Raw genomic sequence first — 20,227 nt, 5'->3', positions numbered from 1 at the left:
GTGGATTCAGAGTACTGTATACAGGTCTTCTCAAAAGCTGTTATATATTGATAAAAGACATCATAATTACAGCCAACATGAGTTTGTTTTCACAACAAACAAACTTTTAAACGGCCTTTTTCAACAAACTTAATGTAATATTATGGGCTGCACCTCAGGAAAAACAATAATCATCTGTGCAAATATGTCTTAAGTGATCAGTTGTGTCAGGGCTACAAATGTAGTACCTATTGTTCAACTCTGTCTGATTCTGCACATGTTAATGTAGCTGACTTTTAGATGTTTATGCTAACCAGTGCAATGCACTCACTGTCTGACATCACAGACAAACATTTCATAAAAAAAGGAATATAACAGATATTTACTGTCAGTGGGAAATTAGGATCTAGAAGATTACAGTTTGGGCCCATCATGATGCAACACAGCCAGACTGACAACATTTTCAAAATGAAGCAGTTTCTTTCTACTCAGCAATACTGTTGTTTAGGGTAGCAAATAAAATTACAAAAAATATCCAAGAGTGCTGCAGCAGATGTGCATCAGTGTATTCAATAATCCAACATAGTAACATTATTTAAACTAACAGAAAAAATGTTTCATCTGAACTCAATGAAATGCAAAGAAAAACACTGATAACTTTGTAGATTTTCCCTTCTTCCCAGTCACATAACTGAGCGCACAAAATATCACGCTGCCCTCTTAATCTGAAAAAAAGCTGTAATTTTCACATGATTCACTCCTTACATACCTGTAAGTCTATCTTTAGCCATTTGTCATGGAATCTTAGCTGAGCATCGAGGGTGAAAGATGGAGAAGGCATCCTCCCCTCTCCTCTCCTGGCTGCAAACGCAGCCAACCTGCAAGATAAAGAGATGAAAGGCAGTGTTATGATATAAGAAGAATTGCTCTAGGTTATCTGAGAATCAGCTAATGATGCCTGATATTATATAGTACTTTTGCAGCCCAACATTAGCATGCTCTTTTCCAGAACTGTTTCCCTAAATTCACTAAATACGTACGCTATCGATTTCAAATGAAAACTGAAATGAGTAACCAACCAATATTATCACAAGAACATAAAAAAAGAAAGCCCTGTGCTAATTTTGAAAACGGGACTGACTCCCAATTCAAGGACAGATCTTAAAATACACAAAATAATACTAGAGACCAACTAAGTCACATCTCAATGTTGTTGCTTTTAATAAGTATCGTCACCCAGAGTGCTTTACGCTTAGCTGGGTCGACCCTATCTATAATCGATAAACGTTAGGCTGCTATTTTCCTAACTTAACCTACAAATTACTACTGTGACATAGAGCTAAAAGTTTACCCTGCATCGTCTTCATTAACATAACGAATACGAGAGCTAAAGGCCAAGGATGTATCTACAAGTATAACGTTGCATGAAAACGAGAATATCCTAGCATTAAATGCTAGCAAGGGCACAGTCTCTGCTTAACCTTATAAAGTGGTTATAACCCAGCGGGTAATAGCACACACTGACACAGCACCATAGATACTCTCAGCGCAATACCTAATGCTAGGTAACGTTCACATTAAATTGGCCGCTAAGGCTAACTTGTTAGCTTGTTACATAGCTAATTCTAACACAACGTTAGCTAGCTAACGCTAAACTAGCTCTCATCATCCAGACAACGATGAACAAACGTCTGTGTCATCATGACACTGAACCGAATGAGATGCAACGTCTCGGCGAGTTCAGCAACACAACGGGTAGCATGTCAATTTTGACAACAAATTTCTAAATTACCTGCGGTCTCTTCTCAAGCTATTCTCGTCCTCTCAGCTGCTTTGCTGCATTAGAAAGACGTTCATAATGGACTTGATTGACAGGTTGTGGACTGGGGCACGAGGCATGGAAACAAATTACGTAGTCGTAACTGGGTAGCTCAATACGATTGATCTGTATTACAACAGCCCGCTGGGGTGGGGTTTCTAATAGGAGGTAATCCATTGGCCATAGATTCTACTCCGCCCGCTTGTGCTGGCCGGGTACATAAAATGTGCGCTCCTTTTAAATGCGAGGCGGGACATAGTAGGGGCGGGGTTAGCCTAAAACGAATGCAAATTGTCCAGTAGGTGGCGGTGTGTCTCAAGGAAAGGATGGGGGGGCAGATGATTTGATTAGCTACAGAGCTACATATTTTACATTGCTTTTTATGTTTGGTTAATTGTATAGTTGGTTTATTTCAAAACCACTGCCATGAATAAAATTGTTTTTAAATAGAAAGTGTAGAATCTGGTTTTATTCTTTAACTATTTGTCATTTTAGCAGTTTGCTGATCTTTTCACTCCTTGAGCACTGACCATTGAAAGTTAAGGTCGGGTTCAGTTTTGCTTCAGTAATGACACTATATAAGCCCCACGAATCTACGAAAAAGCTAAGCAGATGCATAGTGCGAGATCTGAGAGAGTGTATTTCTTGACAGTTCTTGACATTTCCGACTAGATCATTATTTTTGCATAAGAAGATATCTGGTGAAGAATAGTCTTCAAAATGAAAAATATGATTCACAGAGTCGTATTGCTGTAAATCGGTCCCTGTTGTTTCAAATGGCATTAACTTTCCAAAACTGACTACTGCATCTGAACACAGTAGGTACAGCAGACACTCGTTTGATGTATTCTCATTAAAATGAGCCTAAATATATTTTCATTAAGTGATAGACATCTGCTATGCACTAAGCTGTTTGCAGTGAAAAGCTTAAAATTAAGTAGTGCAGTGGGAGGCTGTGATGGTGCAGCTGGGTGCTACAGGAACTGCACATGCGCACTGTCTCACTTCCTAATTCAAACCAAGCTGGTCAGTGGACCTTCAGCCATTCTGCTAGCTAAGCTAAACATAATAAACGACAGTCTCAGTAATGACTGTTGACTCTGAGCCGAGTGGCGTTTCGTTACCCGTAGCTGGAATAGTGACAGCAGTAGTGTCAAGTTTCATCAATGGGTCGACATTTGTGCTTCAAAAAAAGGGAATATTACGCTCCCGTGACAGAGGTAGACAGAAATAACAGATAAGTAAATAGACATAAAGTCTTCTTTAGAAACAAATACATGGGTGGAAGTATGGAAGAAGCAGATAAAGCGCCGTAGCCCACAGACTAAACTCTGCATTATGTTTTTCATAGGAAGCTCGTACCTTACAGATGTGGTATGGTGGACTGGCACGTTGTCCAGTGAGTATAGCGCCATCTATCGGCTCTGAACGCGCAGTTCAATTAATGCCAGAAATCACATTTTCCTCACTTCTTTATTTATGCCATTTCCCGTGAATGTACGATGCTTTGACAGATCTGTTTATGAATCCCGTTAGTGATTGTCGGTCAAATTGGGAATTTCCTTGCCTATAATGTGGCCCCTGCTGTCATAGTGACACCACTGGGAGCCCTGGGAGTGTTATTTGGGTAAGTCTCAAGTGATACTTTTTTCATTTCTCTTAGCTTGACTCTGTAATATGATTTATCCAACTAGAGACATGATGCAGTGTATACAGCAACATCATATATCTATACTGAAAAAAAATTGTACTGAAATTTCATGCACTGTAGTTGATTTAAACAGTTCTACCAATTATGTTTTTAAGGAGAATTATTTTTTAGAGTCTTAGTAGCTGATCAGAGAGGCTTGTTATCTCAAGCACTGTAAAGTTGTGGTTGATTACTTGATTTTTTTTAAAACATGAAAATCAGTAGAATTTCAATCTGTATATATCACTTTGGTACTGTGGCATCAGGTGACTGTGGACTGCATGAATCTAATTGTGTCACTGTATTATTATACTTTTACCAAGCATAAGAGTGCAGAGTCAAAATTTAAAACTGTTACACTACACTTTCAGGGCTCTATGAATTGCGTTTCTTGCAATGAGATGCTATTTCTGTGCGACACAGGGCTGTGCTGGCTTCTTGGATCTTGAAGGAGCATTTAAATATCCTGGGAAAGCTTGGCTGTGTATTGTGTTGCTGTGGCTCCGTTGTGCTTATCATTCATGCACCTAAAGAAGAGACTATAACGTCAAGACTGGAGTTAGAGGAGAGACTATCGGACCCAGGTGACAAAGTTGTGTTTTGCCTTCAGTTGCTTCTTGATAAATGTGTCCTCCAGAATTATTAAAGATTAATTACAGCCTGAATTGCAAGCGTGCCAGTAAAAAATAAGCATGAAAGCATTATAAGTGACAATTTAATTTCTCATCCTGCAGTTTCTGTACTTTATGTCCTCTTGGTGGTCCTGCTGCTGGTCATACTAATTGGGTGGATTGCTCCAGTTCACGGCACATCAAACATCATGGTGTATGTCGCCATATGTTCCCTTTTGGGAAGTTTCACCGTTCCAAGTAGCAAAGGACTTGGCCTGGTAGCACAAGACATCTTGGGAGAAGGGCCCTCAGGCAGCAGGGCTCTGGCTCTCTTCCTGGGCTTGCTGGGGACGTTGGCTGTCAGCATTTTGATACAGTTCTTCTTCATCAACAAGGCCTTGGAGAGTTTCAGCTCCAACATGTTTGAAGCCATATACTATGTGACATTCACATCCACCGTCATTCTTGCTTCTGCTCTTCTCTTCAAGGAGTGGACTGCACTGACTTTAACCGACAGCCTCGCCATGCTCTGTGGGCTGACAACAGTGTGTGTCGGGGTCGTTTTACTCCGCATTTCCCAAGAGGCTTTGATTACGTGGAAGAAGAAGACAGACTGATTGAGATACCTGCATATGTACATAACTAATTTTTTGTGCCATACTGAATTTATTATAACACAGAATCTCCACTTGATTTGTCCTGTGCTAACTCCAGTTTAAGTGATGAGTGCTACAGTGCATTTATAACCAATTTCTTAGGATTTATTTTTATTATTAATTTCATCAATACACACAAATGCAACTGTGATCATTGTGAGTCACTTCACTTCTTCTCCCATAGATTTTAAACAGCACATTCAGTTGACAGTTAATTTGTCAACTTTATGTTTACTATTTTCAAATATTTAGAAAGAGGCTTGCAAAACACTGGTAAGTGGTTAAATAGGAATTGAAAATAATCCTGCTTTCTTACAGGTGGAGTTTTTCTCTCAAGGCGTCAATAGGCCCCTTCATTGTTTTCCCAGTGCCAGACTTTATCAGTGTAGTCACCTACACTTTGACTTATTCAGTGTGCCTCTGAATTATTCATTGTCATTTCAGAAGCAGTCCCTTTAGTCGACTGCTTGTATTGAATATGAGTATCAGCAATGACTGAATGCTTTGTCTAACAGAGAGGTTTGTAAGGATGATTCATTATAATATAAATAATTAATAATAATAATAATTAGGAACTTCTGTGGACACTTGCTGTTTTGTCATGATGTCTTGTGGCTACAGCTTATACATGTGTAATTAAAATAGAATTTGGATTATGGATTATTTATTTAAAAACGTTTACACTAATTTTACCACTGTATTTGTATTTTCCTGCTTGATTATTATTATTATTATCATTATTGATTCCTTCAATTAAGTCGGTACAAAGTGGGACTCATACTGCCATTAATAATAATTAAGTAATAATAAAGTAAGTTTAATTTTCCATACATGATGGTGATGTGTATGATTCTGACTCCAGCAAAAGTCTCATGTAAATGCCGTAAAGTTTTGACCAGCATAGTATCATATTTAGTCCCTGTGGTTGTGGACTTCAGCCTGCGGAGGGCACACAGTTCACTGGTCACATCTCCGACGCTGATAAGCAGAAGAAGAGGCTCGCAGTGCGGCAGTCGTCAAGCGGTGTTGGCTGAATGTGGAGTGAGCAGTATGAGATGGTTAAGAAGCAGGCTAGCTATTAGCTAACCTCTAGCTGCTACCACTGACCTTTAATCGGAGAAAGCAGCCACCTTTGAACAGGTATTTAACTCTCATTATAGCTTCTCAAACCTAGCAAGCGACCGATATTCTGCCTCTTGGCCAACGCTAACGGATTTTGCTAGCTAACCAGTTAGCCGTCGCGCTAATTTAAGCTAACGTGGTTAGCAAGGGAGATACTACCGATAAAATAACATTACAATAATCCACATGTAGTGCTGTGCCACCATCATAGTGTCGTCGCCCCTGAGAAGAGCACAGTGGTATGTAATAGTTGGTTAATCACCTGTCAGATGATGATTATGATAAGGGCGATTTGGCGCTGTCTGTTTAGCGAGCTGCACGTAGCGTGTTCAGGTTAAATGCTGTGTGACTTCCTGATTTCCCGAGTCTTTAAACAAGGATGTTTGCGTAGGGCAGGGGAGCTCTTTATCTACAACACATAACCAACCGCTTAGCTATTCTGCAGTCAGTTTCATTGTGCGGGATCCAAGTTCAGTGAAATGAAATGGTCATAAACGTGTTGTTACTGTGATGGATTTTCCTCCGATATCAAATCATGGTTTACCAGTTTGTAGCGTCGCCTGTGGAGACGGTAAGTGATTGACTGTTGAAAAATAATGTTAAAGAAACCTCATCTTTTCTCTCAGCAGCTGATACATACGTGTTGTCGTCTTTTGTGTGTTCTGTTCTCAGGTGTCTGGGCTGGCCACAACTGTACTGTTGGTCAGCATCTGCATTGTGTGGTCGTAAATGTGACAGACTACAGGAACACATCCAGCCTCACTATGGGACAGGACAGGGGGAAGTATGATTTTTACATTGGTTTGGGGTTGGCCATCAGCTCCAGTATCTTCATCGGAGGCAGTTTTATCCTCAAGAAGAAAGGACTTCTGAGGCTGGCGAGGAAGGGCTCCATGCGGGCAGGTACTGACCTTTTCTGATTATATAGTACACATTAGGGTCAGACCAATAATTGGCCTTAGCTGATTTTCAGACTGATTTTAAGTATTTTTCCAGTCAGCAGTATGCCCCCCCATTACCGGTAACAAAAGTTTATTTTAAAACGCACTGTTTTACTAATGTATTTGGCTCTGACACAGCTTCCTCTCTTGACTGACTCTATGGTCTCACTCAGTATCCTGAATACAGCAATATCTGTTTGGTTACATGTCATTAATAGCCTGTCAACACTGAATAATCTGAATCTGCAAAGTTATTAGTAACAAAGTTTATCATTATAGTGAAGTGAAAGTATGAAGTAGCAGAAAGTTGAAATACTCAAGTAAAGTTCAAGTACTTCAGAACTGTGCTGAAGCCCAGCTCTACACTGAGTGAGTTGTACTTAGTACCATTCAATCTCTAGTTATTCAAAATTTTTACACTTAAGATTGTTTCCAGAAAGGAACAAATTGTCTGATTTTGTCGGCTGATATAAGGCACTCCCTAGTCTAGTTGTGCAACACCAGAAGTCAGCGAAGACGTCAAACCAGTTAGCATAGACCATAAACACACCTAATTACACCTTCCCTACATTTCATGCTGGCTTAGTTTTTGTGTGTGTTTGAAAGCAAGTGTGTACATGAGTCATCAGCAATCTCTTTTTTTAACACTTAGTAATCATTAACTTTTGTCCTTCATCTCTCCTTCAGCACAAAGCCAGTGCAGCTGCCTGACTTGTAGTCATGATGATTACACAAGTCAAATTTTGCTTACAGGCAAATATTATTTAAATGAGTGAAATCACGTGTTCTAAAATGTATATATGGTTTTTTTTCTTCAGGCCAAGGTGGTCATGCATATCTAAAAGAATGGCTATGGTGGGCTGGTTTACTATCAAGTAAGTGATGATTAAATTATGTTTAGATGTCAAGATTTAAACAGAGTTACTGTTGGTTTAAAACGTGTTTTCAGACATCTAGGCCACACAGTACTTTCGTGTCTTCAGGACCTTTTTGAATGACTACATTTCAGTGTGTTGTAGGTCCTCACTGTTTACTGAAATATGTTGTTAAAATGCTGATAGTCAATTATACGTAATCCAGATGTCTAAAAACATTCTCAATCAACTTTGACCCAGTTTTAGACAGGACAGATTACCTCACCTGCATGGCACGGTGTCTTTGTCCTTAATATTGTTGCAAGACTCATAAACCTCAGACAGTCTGCCTTTATTGTAACACAGTTAACCATAATCCTTTACAGTGGGAGCTGGGGAAGCAGCCAACTTCGCAGCATATGCCTTCGCTCCTGCAACTCTGGTCACCCCACTGGGAGCCCTCAGTGTGCTCGTCAGGTACAGATGACACGCTGCATGACTTGAACACTTAAGTTGACTTTATCCTTGTATTTGTAAATGGATTTGTGGAGTGGAGTTGCTTTGGCTGACTGTAAATGTCATTGCAGTGCGGTGCTGTCATCATACTTCCTGACAGAGCGGTTAAACCTGCACGGGAAGCTTGGCTGCCTGCTCAGCATCCTGGGCTCCACCATCATGGTAATTCATGCTCCTCAAGAGGAAGAGATCAGCAGCCTTGAGCATATGACCAAGAAGCTGGTTGACCCAGGTACAGAACAAACTGAACAGCAGAGATCTTGTCCAGAAATGTTTTTTTTTTTTATACAACCAAGGAATATGTCCTTGTTCTTCTTTATGACATAAATACTGAAAGAGCTGTTCCATATCAGAATGATGCCTATTTTACTTAAGTTAAGACCAAAGGATTAATTTTTCCTTTACTTCCTTTTCTCTAGGGTTTTTCTTCTTTGCCATTCTCATCATCATTGTGGCCCTTATCTTCATATTTGTTGTGGGTCCCCGCCATGGTCAGACCAATATCCTCGTCTATATCACTATTTGCTCGGTAATTGGGGCACTATCTGTGTCCTGTGTCAAAGGATTGGGTATTGCCATCAAGGACGCCATCGCCGGGAAAAACGTTGTGAGAAGCCCACTGACATGGATCTTGCTTTTGGGTCTGGTGGCCTGTGTGAGCACACAGATCAACTACTTGAACAAGGCTTTAGACATATTCAACACCTCCCTGGTGACTCCCATCTACTATGTGTTCTTCACCACATCTGTGCTCACCTGCTCCGCCATCCTCTTCAAGGAGTGGGAGCACATGGACACAGGTGATGTGATCGGCACCCTCAGTGGCTTCCTCACAATCATTGTGGGTATATTCTTGCTCCACGCCTTCAAAGACATAAGCGTTAGTTTGGCTACTCTTGCTGTGTCCATGAGGAAGGAAGAGCGGCCCTTTCCCACGGCCAATGGCACAGGGTCCCACAGCACCTATGAGCTGCTGCATAATGAGTGCAGTGAGGACGTAGAGGACAGAGAAATGGGCTTGCCTTTTGATAGCGTCTCTAGAAGAAATGGAGCAATGACTTCCTCATTGGATCATTAAAGAACTTTTTTTTTTCTCCCCAGATGCCTACTGACTGACCAGTCATGGCATTGTTATGGTATATCAAAACAGTAAGACAATCAGCTGTATGGAGGAAGTGACTTGGACAGACCAGTGGATTGTATTTAATGTTTTAATTTGCCTTACTCTTAAGAAGAATATGACCTGGTCATACTCAGTTAGAACTTAATTTCATTCCTCTGTAGCGTTGTAAATATGAGTTTTATAAGAAATGTTTTGTCATATGTACATGCATATTCATGCACTGACTTACTTTCTATAAATCAAAAATATAAGTTTTAATATATATTCTATATGGGGACCTGCTGACAATGACCACAGTTAAAAGGACAGTCACTATGATTTGAGTTTTTCGTGATACTTGAAAGTAACAATTTTTGTTGGAGGTCGTTCTGAACTTTTGTAGCGTTTACGTGAAAAGCTCATGGGATGAACCAACAGATTTGTTACATATTTATTGAATTAAAAATGATTAAAACATTTGAAACACAAGGCACAGTGAATAAATGCTTAACACGTATGAGCTTTGTTACTTTTCAATTTCCTTTAAAATGTTTAGCATGCATGTTCAACAATATAGAAAATACAAATTTACTTCCACCCCCACTTAAAATAGGCAGCTGTTCACCATTAATATTCCACCACTGCAAACCCTTAAATACTCATCTGTTAAAACTAATTTCCCTTCCCTGATCTATAGCTTTCTGCAAGTATAAAACAAAGAATAGTTCATCCAAAAAGAGGAAATGTCTATTAATTTCTGATAAGGCACAAGTGAATACAAAAAAAAATAATAATAATAATAATTCTGACCAAGAATGTGGCCCAACTTCCTTACATTTAATGGTCCTTTGTTTCTAAAGACCTAAAGTAAATGAGGAGTATTTGTAGAGAGTCTGGTAATGCTGACAGTGTTTGGAACATCATGCTGGTCCACAGTATCGACGGTGGCTGCAGCACCTCAGCTGCTAGCAAGTGACTGGTGTATTGGTGGCTGGAAGCATCGGACATGTTCCACCGGCATGTTCTCTCCATCTCCAGATTTCATGTACTTGTTCAGGATGGCAAAAATCTCGTTGTTGAGGACTTGGAATTTGCGGATTCTGTCAACCATCTTCTTCAGTGGCTACAGGGAAGCAAAAAATATGAATATACATTGCGCATCTTGTGATTGTTGAAAAACATTTTCCCACTTAATGAAATCCTCTTGTAGCCCTGTGCTGGTAAATCTGCAGTAAATTCTGTGCAGAAAAAGTAAAGGTAAAGTTTTCTCTCTAAGGCTGGTCAGCGTCCCACATTTAGGGTAATGTTTTTAGTTGTTTTGCACAGATTTAGAGGAGAACCTTGGTAACACTCTCGTGTCTGTATCACCAATAAGAATCTACAGACAACAGCTGCTTAACTTAGCATAAAGACTGGAAACAGGGAGGGTAGCCAGTCTCACTCTGCCTGACAAAATCCACCTCTGAAGCTCACTAATTAGCACATTCTTTGTTCGTTCAATCCCTATGAAAACACGGGGTTAAAATTTAATGTGGGTTTATTTGCCAGACTACTTCTTAGCTGGCTGCAGTTACTTCCTTGAGTCTTGATGAAGTGCCATCATATGTGTGTATGCATCAGTATGGCTAGCTTTCGCCTCTCTAACTCACCACGCTCTTGATGACCTCATCCTTGCCGTCGTGCTTCTGCACCTTGAGAAGGTGGTAGCTGAAGTCGAGGATGTCAAAGCGCCGATGCTGTCCCAGGAGGGCGATGATCATGCAGCCAGCCCAGTGGAGGCCGTCTCCGAAGCACTGCCTGCAAAACAGGAATGGAGGGTGCGTGAATAAAGAGGAGACACTTCAAATCACGTGCTGAGAGCACGTGGCGCAGATGCGTGTACTGCTGCACTCACTCCACTGTGAACTCATGGGCTCCCACGGGGATGCAGTACACAAACTGCATGGCACTCCAAAGACGATGAAACTCCACACACTCATCCACATGCATCACGCCGTTGCTGGGCAGCGGGCCGCGCCAGATGGGGTCATCCAAGAAGCCTCGTACGCGGGTTAGGATGACCTCAAACATGGACAAACCGCAGCACAGCCTCTCTTTGGTCAGGAGGTCGCCCTCACGAGCAATAGCAATTTGCTGAGAGAGAAGTGAAAAACAACTGAGGGCTGTGATATTCAACAGATTCACTTGTAACGATGCTGAACTCGCAGTGAACACAGTAATGACCGAACTGGCTGTACCTGCGGGGTGCCAAGGCGCTCTATCAGTGGAACCATATGCAGAGCTGTGTATTTGGCCTCCAGGCGCTTCATCTTGGCATCAAGCCGTTCCCCCTCTGTGAAGAAAAGAAAAGAGTAGTGAAATAAATCTGGTGACATTTTAAATTTTTCTTGTCATCAGCATTGCCTGTGTATCCAAATCCTGATACAGTATATTCCTCTGTGCAACAGAGCTCCATTGTTGTCCACTGACACACAATGAGCTGTTGGACTCGGCGACATGTTCCCCCATCACAATGAAAACACAGTGTGCAGTTCACTTTGAAATAGTCTCACGTAACACCATCGTGCTGTTGCAAGCACTCAATACAGCACCAAATTTGTTTTGCTTGGTGGCTGCAGCAAATGTACTATGCCGTCCTGTTTACATGCCATGGGGAATACTTTTGTCTTCCATTACGTGGACTTTTGAGGGCACTACACGGAGCACGAATATACTCAGACAAAATACAATGGCAGGGCACGTCCAACAATTTTTCTAACTCTCTTGAAACCATCAGTTATTCCCACTCACTTCATGTTGTGATTGGCCAACCGGGTTTCTGTTTCTTGCTCTCTTATGTCCCCTCATTGTTTTAGACAGCTAATTTTCTATTTATATAAAAGGGTGAAAAACTATGGAAGCCTCACAGGAAAGACTTAATGGAAATTGTCAGTTTCACTCCCGTCTTCAAGCGCAGTCATTCGAAATAAACACTGTCCAAAGGCTGTGGACATACAGTGTTTAGTACTAGTTATGCAACACCGGCCTTGTCATTTGACTCAAGACTGCACCAACACCTTTTCACTTTTAAATAAGCTACATGTTCACTCATGCATTCACCTTTGACATGGACTCTTGGAAGAATGTTCTGAAAAGGTGCAGCGTGCAGCAAATCACAAACTTCTTCCTGTGACTGTGATAAAAATACAGTGATAGTCAAAACACTGACATGTATGTAAACAGCTATAGAAACACACTTAAACTAAATAACTGAAATTTAACAAGATTTGTTGTGACTGAGATCCGTACCAGACTCTGCTCGCTCAGCAGACAGAACAGTAAGGCGTTGCCCACTTCCCTCAGGTTCTGGAAGCACACGGTCTTGAGCTCAGCATATTCAACAATGTCCTTCAGCTGGTGGTGAAAGAATTCCAGGATACCTACAAAGAAATACATTATCGCATCTCCCACCTTATTTCATATCTGTGATGCAATTATCTACCCCTCAACAGTCCATCACAGCAGCACGTATACCATATCCAGTAATAAGCACATATAGCCCACCATTTTCAAGGCTGATGTGGCAACAGAGATAATTTTGTTAAGGATATAGGTCTAAGAAACAAGGGAACTCAATGTGATTTGGTCTCAACTGCTCTCCGCCATTTATATAATAAAAAACTTAACCCAACAAGGACAAACCTTGGTATTTGTTCTGTTGTTTCATAGAGATTTGAGATTTGCCAGGTTATTTGCTGGAGCAGATGTTCTCACAAGAGTTCATTTCAGAAACTAGTTCCTCTTGCAACTGAAAGCTCCAAATAATTGCTAGTGGTTCACTGCTTGTGTCACAGTATCAGAGTGATGGTTTTGTGACCTTGTCTTTTTCAGTTTCAGTCTGTGTAGTTAATCATTTATAAGCAAAATGCTTCCGTGAAGAAAACAAATGTGAAATAACAACATTGAAGGTGAAGGCATGGTTTGGCGAGGCAAGGAAAAGATCACTTATATATTACATTAAAATAAATGTTTCTCAAAGGAAATTCAATAAAATTCAATTATGTGTGTTATGTATGTGTTTGGGGCAACTGTCTGGTTCACTGATCATTCTTACAGTAAGTGCATCATTAGTTACCTGGGGAACCGTACTCGTGGCGAGGAAGTCGGCAGATCTTGGGCATCACCTCCATCAGGGTCTTCACATACTGCAATATGGTGCCCTGAAGCTGCTCAAGAGAAGGAAAGCATGAGATGGCAGCAGCATATACAGCTCAAATATTCAGTTAAGAAGACATGCTGGAGAACAGGCACCAAGTAAACAGATTCAATAAAGGGTTCCTTTTTATCCTATTCATTGATGTCAGTGTCATTCTAACTAACAAAGAAAGCAACCTTTTCTAACCCATCTTCAGTGTAACAGTCCAGCAGACGATTATTGTGCCTCCCACACAACTTTTCTGATTAATATGTGCTACTCACCAGGCTTTTAACAACCTTCAGCAGTTCTTCCATCACCACAGCGATGCCCTGGTAGCCCAGAAGTCTGCACATGACTTTGATGTGTGGGGGACCCAAGAAGTTCCTATAGGCACCAAATATGCTGCTGTACGCCAGATTCAAGGTCTGCATTCAGATGAAGAAGAAACTCAGAGCTCCAATGCTTATTCCATCACTTCCACAATGCATCAAGCAGTGAGGATGAACATTTGAAAGATAAAGGGCCAACAGATTTTTTTTTCCTCCCGTGATTAACAAATGTGTACTGAAGGTAATCTTGGCTTTTGGCATCACAGTGTACTTTGAACACATTATCACCAACGGGCAGAGCAACAGTTTATTTGGAACAATAAACAATAAAATAATAAAACCTTGTCATCATTCCCAGAAGCTGCAATGTTCATTTATCATGTTCACTTGTAAATATTGGCATACAGCACGTTAGCACGGAAATATACTTATCACAAAGTGTGGCTAAGGCAGTTGAGACCGTCAGTAATGGTATTTGGTCATAAACTAAAGTATTAGGCACCTCATGATTTTGATCTATTGATGCCGCAAGATGACAGATGTCAACATGGAGGCACTAGAGAAAAAGCCAGAATCACCAAAGTCATTGGGAATCATCCCCTGCAAACCACCTGTACAAAACATAGAGTTAAGCTATCAGGTCCATGTTGAAATATTTCAGGGCAGGGATCACAAAATCACGAGGATTCTTCCACTAATGACTATGAACGTCTGTGCCAAATGTCATGTAAATCTAGCCAATGGTCACCGAGACATTTTAGTCTGAACAGCCAATATTTCCATCCCTAGAGTCACAGGTCTAATGTGGCTAAAACAAACTGCCCCAGATACAAAGCTGGGTTTATGGGTTTATCACCCTAAATTTATTGTCCACCAGTCTGACAGTTGGAGACATTTCATTTGGGAAGTTCAAATATTAGCCTCAGAGTGGCACTGCAGGAAAGCTCATGGAGTGTGCAAGGGATAAATTTCACTGCAATCTGTTGTGAAAATACCTGCTTGAAGGGAAAGCTATTGTTAGGGAATTACTAGCAACATTAGGAATCATCCTCTAGGGACCTTGAATATGCACAGTCGATTTTATAACAGTCTGGCCAGCATTTAGAGACTTTGCTGTGGAACAAATGGTTAGACAGATGGATCAATGAATGGATAACATTTCAGCTCCCCCACCATACACTGTGATGAGATTTTCAAAATAACATTGCACAGATGAAAGTTAATGGTCAAGATCACAACGAATTTATGTAGATGAACTATAGTCAAAAAAAAAAAAAACAGAACAGAAAAGAAATATCCGAGCAATCATATTTACAATCATTAAAAAAAGTACCTTTAATGACCCATTTGGATGCTAACCTGTTTCTACACACACGCACCTACGCACTCTTTTCTAACATCTACTGCAAGAGATTTGAGCTCCCTCTCTCTCCCCTGTCAGCAGAGAGTTGAAGCTGCTGCTGCTGCTCTAATCCAACAGCACTCCCACTACTGATACAGCAGCAGAGACAAGGACATAACAATCTCTGGCAACCCAGTGTCAGAGCTCTACATGTGGCAACAGTGAAACAGATGCTGGAATGAGTGAATAGCAGGACCACAGGATAGTCTATCTGAAGCAACACCTCACACACTACAGATTGTTATGTTCAACATGTGCTTGCAGTGTTTTCTGGTAAGTCCTCCTTTTTATCGTGCTTTCAGTGGATGGCCACTAATGATATTCTTAACATTAATCTAATTACCCTATAGAAAAGTATGTTTGGTTGCTATGCATTACAGCTGATGTGACAGAACACATGAAAGGATGTGTTTACTGAATTTAATTAGTAGAAAAATAGAAGTATCTCCATAGTGACTGGTCCTCCAAATGTAAGCTCGCTGACTTGACTGAAATTCTAAATTCTTCTAAGATTATCTGTGTCTGAAAATGTTACCGCTTTAACACTTTTTATGATGGCTTAATTAGAAAAGCCCATTCAAAAATCTGAGCATTGAGAGTACGTAGTGGTATATACTTGACTGTGCCTTGTTGCCAAATGAGCACCACACCCTCTCTGGATTACTCACATGGAGGCGGTGAACACTTGCCATTAATTATTTTATATTACATTTCATTTGATCCCATTTAAGTTGACCACTTGAAAGATTGAGACCACTCTATTGTTTTTCATTGTATCAGTGAAAAAGCCATGTTTCAGTAAATGTGTAGCAGTCATGCTGAAATCAAAACTAAAGTCACTAGCTGTACCGTCAAAGCCTTAGCAGTGGGTTTGAATGGCTCAAGGTTGTCAGACCGTCACCTGAGCCTCTTCATAAATCATTCTGCATTATATAATTTGCTGAACATCTGTGCATATGCTCACCTCCCTCCCACCACTGCACTTTGTTCCAAATAATCCTTCATACAATGCTTATTATCCTCTGATATTGTTCTTTCACTTTTTATGCTTTGTATGACGTGGGTGTGGGGTGGGTGGGTGACATTTTTCACCTATTCCACTCACTTTTTTTAAAACCTATTTTTACCTGACATTTTCAGCAATTATGTTTAACAAAATGTACTGTGAGAGCGATGGAGGAGGATTTAATTACATTTTTTAATGCCTCCATTTATATTAAAGGTCCATAGGTGAGTCAAGAATCTGATATTTTTGCAGTTATAACAGACAAGGAGCTATGCCTCAATACACAGAATTAGTTGTACAAATCAGAAACATTGGGACATTATAGTATTATATTATAGCCACAGAATTTCTTCTGTCAGTCTTCACTCTGTGTTTGTTATCTCTCTCTTTTTCAGTTTGGTTTTTCATTGTGAGTGTAACAAGTGAAGAAATATTTCACTCATTATTCAGCTCTGAAAAAAAAACAGACAGAAACAGCCTTGCATCATGGGGATTGTGGTCTACAACATCTCGACCACCTCAGCCAGAGTGAGCTGGCCGCCATCCCCCAGCTGTCTGGACACCTTCTACAGCGTCATGTACGACCCAAACTGGAACAGCCTCCTGATGGGCTACAAGCGCAAGAGTTTCATGCACGAGGAACGCATCCCTGTCAGCCAGACCAGCACACACCTGGCCAACCTCCTCCCCCAGACTGCCTACTTCTTGTGTGTGACGTGTCAGGCAGCCAATCCGGTGCGGGACCAGTGCCAGGTGTTCAGCACACTGAGCGATAACAGCGAAGGTCACGACAGAGGCGGCTGGGAGCTCGCCATGGGCGTCTGGCTGACCTGCTGCATCTTGCTCGTGGTCATTGCTGGAATCCTGTTGTGGGGATGTCTCCACACCATCTGCTCCATCCCCAGTCAGGCCACAGACGGCTGCCATGTGGCAACCAATTCAACCCACCAAGACATGTCTGGATCTGGACGACTCTACACTCCCAGAAGCAGTAGCGAGGACAGCACCAAACATGCCGCCATCACACAACGCCCCCTCTTCTCAGCGCAGACCACCAGCCACATAATTACCCAGGACCACGAGTTGAGGACACTCGCTAAGCTGTCTGGTACCGAGCCAGTATGAATCAACTGAATTGAGGCCATCACAGCACTCTTCTGCGCAGACTGAATTGTCACAGAGCATTAATATTATGGTCAACTCATGAAATCCTAAAACTCAAAACTAAATACTTTTTTCAACTCATTTGAGAACTCAATTTAACAGTCCACGTTCTCAATTTAAAAACACAGTTTGTAATTTCTGACGCTAGCGGTCTTGTTGACACTGTTGTCTTGTTTGTTAAATAACCAACATTGCCCATGAAATGACATGACTAAAAGAGAAACGTTCACAGACGAGATTAAATGTTGGAAGCTACATTTTTAGCTACGTTCAGCCACATTTCCTGACTTCCTGTCCAGATGGGTGGGATTGTGTATTTGTGCTTTAGAACATCACTGCATTGAAACAATCAGATAATAAAGTTTTATTTGTCTGATTCACTGCTTTATTAACACTAACTGATACCACTATCAGTAAACTACATCAGGTCTTATGGGAAAAATTTTTCAGAAGGGCTTGGGAAAATAGTTTTTCATGTTTGAACAGAAAGATATAAAAACCTCAAAATCAGAAAAAAATTATGGACCCACCCTTTTAATGATTCATGCTCAACCGTATAACACACAACTGGCAGACAGGCCATTTTGGAATAAAGCCGTTGTCCTCAGGTTGAATCTGAGATTTATTTATTTTTTTCAGTGAGCAAAAGTCTAAACCCTGTATCACACAGTTCCAGATAATCAGTGAAGTGAAACAAGCTGACTGTGGTTGTTAGTTCAAACAATATGGGCAATAACAACCTACACATTTTATCATCTGTTGTTCCACAGTTAGCAGCACTGCAACAAAGACACACAGAGCTCTGTTTATATTCATCACTTTACGCATAAAACCAGAGCTTAATGGTGGTGCAGCATGAGAGCGTGTGCCATACAGCCTGCAGCTCTGTTCCTCTCATCTATGTGGTGTTTTGATATTTATGCTCTCTGGTTCAGCTATCAGGAGCAAACTGTTCCCTCTGGGCCTCCACCTGCTGCTCCAACACACACCTGGTCCACATGCCTTCATAACCAGATTATGCACCCAGAGTCACGTAGTCTGATTGGTTTAATTATGACAGACAGTCAGACAACTAACCTCAGGCAACAGATCAAATTCATATTTATTTCATTTTGAAGGGGTGTCTGTGGTAACAACTGTTCATTTCTCTGTGCGTAAAGAGATTACCAGTCAACAACTTTCTCTCTCTTGTGTTTACTGAAAGTAGCAACCTGCTTTTTGATACTTAGCTGTATGCTCTTTTGAAAGACCTGTTCGGAAGGAACATCCCCAACAGGACCAGACAAGCAACTCAGCATCATGTAATTGGTTTTGATTTATGATTGACAGTCAGATATTTGATCATTAAGCAGCAGGAGAGTGAGACAAAGTGCTTAAAAACCAGCAAAATGATCCGTAAGTGCAAAATTATTAAAGTGAGAGCACATATTCATTTTGTTTTCCTCCATGACACCTGATGGCCTCTGTAAAATCCTATCTGTGTTAAAGAGAAATGAGATTTAATTTTTTTCACAGGAACCACTTAAAACAAAGTCTTTGTGTGCAAATACAATGTGTGCAAATCTGTTTAATTTGTTCCAATGAATGTGTTCTTGTAATGTAGTTTTTTTCATGTACCGTACACGTCTTAAAGATATTTGCTGTATTGTTTCCCTGAGTGATGCTTTCCCTCTTGTAATCTAAAGATATATACTGTGTTACTAACATGTAGTAAATTTGACTTTAACATCTGGACTACAGAAGTCATACACATCCATCCAGGTCATGCCAGATATCAATAAAAAAATATCCTCCAATGATGAAATCAAGAAAATAACATGTAAGGACAATGCTGTCTCTGTGGATAATGAAGAAGTGTCCTGACCTTTGAACCGTACAAGTACTGTGGCTGAGCGTTGGGTGGCTTGTCCCTCTGGAACTCCTGTGAGAAGGGCAGGATGGTGCGCACAAACCTGAACACACAAAGAGATTCATCAAACATGTATCTCATGTATAACTGCACCTCAGGGTATAATGCACATGTGCACATGATGACAGAAGACAGGAGTTTTAAACACACACACACACACACACACACATACACATACAGTTGTCTGAACAGACTCTGTCCTGCTGTAGATAACTAAGATAATTAAGATTTAAAATTTAAAAATTTAAATTTAATAATAATTAATTAATTAATTATTAACTATTCACTCAGGGCTTCTTCATAAGACCAAGGCTGCAAGATCAAGAAATAAAAAATATTGCAAATAATTAAATTATATACAACCAACTGACATGAAGTGAACTTGGGGTTGTATTGAACCCTGGCGGTTTGAGGCCCTAGGGAAGTTGCTTGCTGTTAATACAGCCTTCCTACTACCGACACTAGTTGCCTGAATGAACATTTTTGTGTTAAATCTGAAAATATTTGGTGTGGTAGCAATTTTGCCCTAAATCTCTTTCAAACAACTGTTAAAGTTAATTCACTAAGCACTTTACCACAAGTACGCTCTAACTTCAGATAAGACAGGCAGAGCACTGACAACAACAGTTTGCGACTCAGACAGCAACACAAACTAACACACCTGTTGGTGGAGCCGTTGTAGCAGTAGTTGGGCAAGAAGTCATAGTTGAGTTCCCAGAAGACGTGCAGGGTTATCCGGCCGTAGGGAGCCGACACGTTGTGGTTGGCCTCGCGGAACATGGCGTCTAAGCTGTCCAGGGTCAAGTACTTACTGAGGAGCTTGTGCGTCATGCGGTTGATTTCAAGAAGACCTTCCAGTTCCTTTAAGCAAGTAATACACAAACAAATAGTCCACTACTGTACACCAACACACTTATAATACCAGTAAACATAAAAATACTCACTGAGTG

At 40.7% G+C, this 20,227-nt stretch overlaps 5 protein-coding genes across 8 annotated transcripts in view; 3 read left to right on the top strand and 2 right to left on the bottom strand.

Moving 5' to 3' along the window:
• The window catches only part of herc2 (HECT and RLD domain containing E3 ubiquitin protein ligase 2), a 40,598-nt gene extending 38,673 nt beyond the window's left edge, over positions 1 to 1,925 (bottom strand). For both annotated transcript variants that reach the window (XM_046390998.1, XM_046390999.1), the window contains exons 1-2: positions 1,772 to 1,925; positions 749 to 857 (exon numbers count right to left, since the gene is read on the bottom strand). In XM_046390998.1, coding sequence (XP_046246954.1) covers positions 749 to 820 — 72 coding nt within the window. In that variant the 5' untranslated portion in view covers positions 821 to 857; positions 1,772 to 1,925. The remainder of the gene's footprint in view (positions 1 to 748; positions 858 to 1,771) is intronic.
• Positions 1,926 to 2,495: 570 nt separating this feature from the next.
• Positions 2,496 to 5,583, top strand: nipa1 (NIPA magnesium transporter 1). 2 transcript variants are annotated; one of them, XM_046390829.1, is made up of 5 exons: positions 2,496 to 2,550; positions 3,150 to 3,197; positions 3,335 to 3,425; positions 3,912 to 4,072; positions 4,223 to 5,583. In XM_046390829.1, coding segments are annotated over exons 2-5 (747 nt in total). In that variant the 5' UTR covers positions 2,496 to 2,550; positions 3,150 to 3,196; the 3' UTR covers positions 4,717 to 5,583. The 2 variants fall into 2 exon arrangements, with proteins under 2 accessions (XP_046246785.1, XP_046246784.1); XM_046390828.1 differs by lacking the exon at positions 2,496 to 2,550 and adding an exon at positions 2,607 to 3,018.
• Positions 5,584 to 5,709: 126 nt separating this feature from the next.
• On the top strand, positions 5,710 to 9,807 carry nipa2 (NIPA magnesium transporter 2). 2 transcript variants are annotated; one of them, XM_046390827.1, is made up of 6 exons: positions 5,710 to 5,895; positions 6,550 to 6,780; positions 7,637 to 7,693; positions 8,059 to 8,149; positions 8,260 to 8,420; positions 8,608 to 9,807. In XM_046390827.1, exons 2-6 carry the CDS (start codon positions 6,642 to 6,644, stop codon positions 9,264 to 9,266), a joined length of 1,107 nt encoding a protein of 368 aa, XP_046246783.1. In that variant the 5' UTR covers positions 5,710 to 5,895; positions 6,550 to 6,641; the 3' UTR covers positions 9,267 to 9,807. The 2 variants fall into 2 exon arrangements, with proteins under 2 accessions (XP_046246783.1, XP_046246782.1); XM_046390826.1 differs by lacking the exon at positions 5,710 to 5,895 and adding an exon at positions 5,954 to 6,448.
• cyfip1 (cytoplasmic FMR1 interacting protein 1) overlaps positions 9,728 to 20,227 on the bottom strand; it is a 30,438-nt gene continuing 19,938 nt past the window's right edge. Inside the window, exons 22-31 of the mRNA XM_046390825.1 lie at positions 19,939 to 20,138; positions 19,233 to 19,320; positions 13,749 to 13,892; positions 13,405 to 13,495; positions 12,579 to 12,709; positions 12,390 to 12,462; positions 11,528 to 11,622; positions 11,185 to 11,423; positions 10,940 to 11,087; positions 9,728 to 10,413 (exon numbers count right to left, since the gene is read on the bottom strand). Coding sequence (XP_046246781.1) covers positions 10,249 to 10,413; positions 10,940 to 11,087; positions 11,185 to 11,423; positions 11,528 to 11,622; positions 12,390 to 12,462; positions 12,579 to 12,709; positions 13,405 to 13,495; positions 13,749 to 13,892; positions 19,233 to 19,320; positions 19,939 to 20,138 — 1,374 coding nt within the window. The 3' untranslated portion in view covers positions 9,728 to 10,248. The remainder of the gene's footprint in view (positions 10,414 to 10,939; positions 11,088 to 11,184; positions 11,424 to 11,527; positions 11,623 to 12,389; positions 12,463 to 12,578; positions 12,710 to 13,404; positions 13,496 to 13,748; positions 13,893 to 19,232; positions 19,321 to 19,938; positions 20,139 to 20,227) is intronic.
• On the top strand, positions 15,311 to 18,445 carry LOC124060192 (fibronectin type III domain-containing protein 9). The gene is made up of 2 exons (XM_046390830.1): positions 15,311 to 15,471; positions 16,600 to 18,445. Exon 2 carries the CDS (start codon positions 16,691 to 16,693, stop codon positions 17,327 to 17,329), a length of 639 nt encoding a protein of 212 aa, XP_046246786.1. The 5' UTR covers positions 15,311 to 15,471; positions 16,600 to 16,690; the 3' UTR covers positions 17,330 to 18,445.

Source organism: Scatophagus argus, chromosome 6 (assembly GCF_020382885.2).
Source record: "Scatophagus argus isolate fScaArg1 chromosome 6, fScaArg1.pri, whole genome shotgun sequence".
In the NCBI taxonomy this organism is placed as follows: Eukaryota; Metazoa; Chordata; class Actinopteri; family Scatophagidae; genus Scatophagus; species Scatophagus argus.
Note: the sequence above shows the minus strand (reverse complement) of the source record. Positions and strands in the feature narration are given on the sequence as shown.

What these genes read in the sequence shown, in the direction of transcription:
- nipa1 (XM_046390828.1), top strand. Translation starts at nt 2,886, where the DNA reads ATGACTGTTGACTCTGAGCCGAGTGGCGTTTCGTTACCCGTAGCTGGA. An exon ending in ATTACGCTCCCGTGACAGAG is followed by an intron (nt 3,019 to 3,149) that starts GTAGACAGAAAT and finishes TGTTTTTCATAG; the next exon opens with GAAGCTCGTACCTTACAGAT. An exon ending in GGAGAGACTATCGGACCCAG is followed by an intron (nt 4,073 to 4,222) that starts GTGACAAAGTTG and finishes CTCATCCTGCAG; the next exon opens with TTTCTGTACTTTATGTCCTC.
- nipa2 (XM_046390826.1), top strand. Translation starts at nt 6,388, where the DNA reads ATGGATTTTCCTCCGATATCAAATCATGGTTTACCAGTTTGTAGCGTC. An exon ending in GAAGGGCTCCATGCGGGCAG is followed by an intron (nt 6,781 to 7,636) that starts GTACTGACCTTT and finishes TTTTTTCTTCAG; the next exon opens with GCCAAGGTGGTCATGCATAT. An exon ending in CAAGAAGCTGGTTGACCCAG is followed by an intron (nt 8,421 to 8,607) that starts GTACAGAACAAA and finishes CCTTTTCTCTAG; the next exon opens with GGTTTTTCTTCTTTGCCATT.
- LOC124060192 (XM_046390830.1), top strand. Translation starts at nt 16,691, where the DNA reads ATGGGGATTGTGGTCTACAACATCTCGACCACCTCAGCCAGAGTGAGC.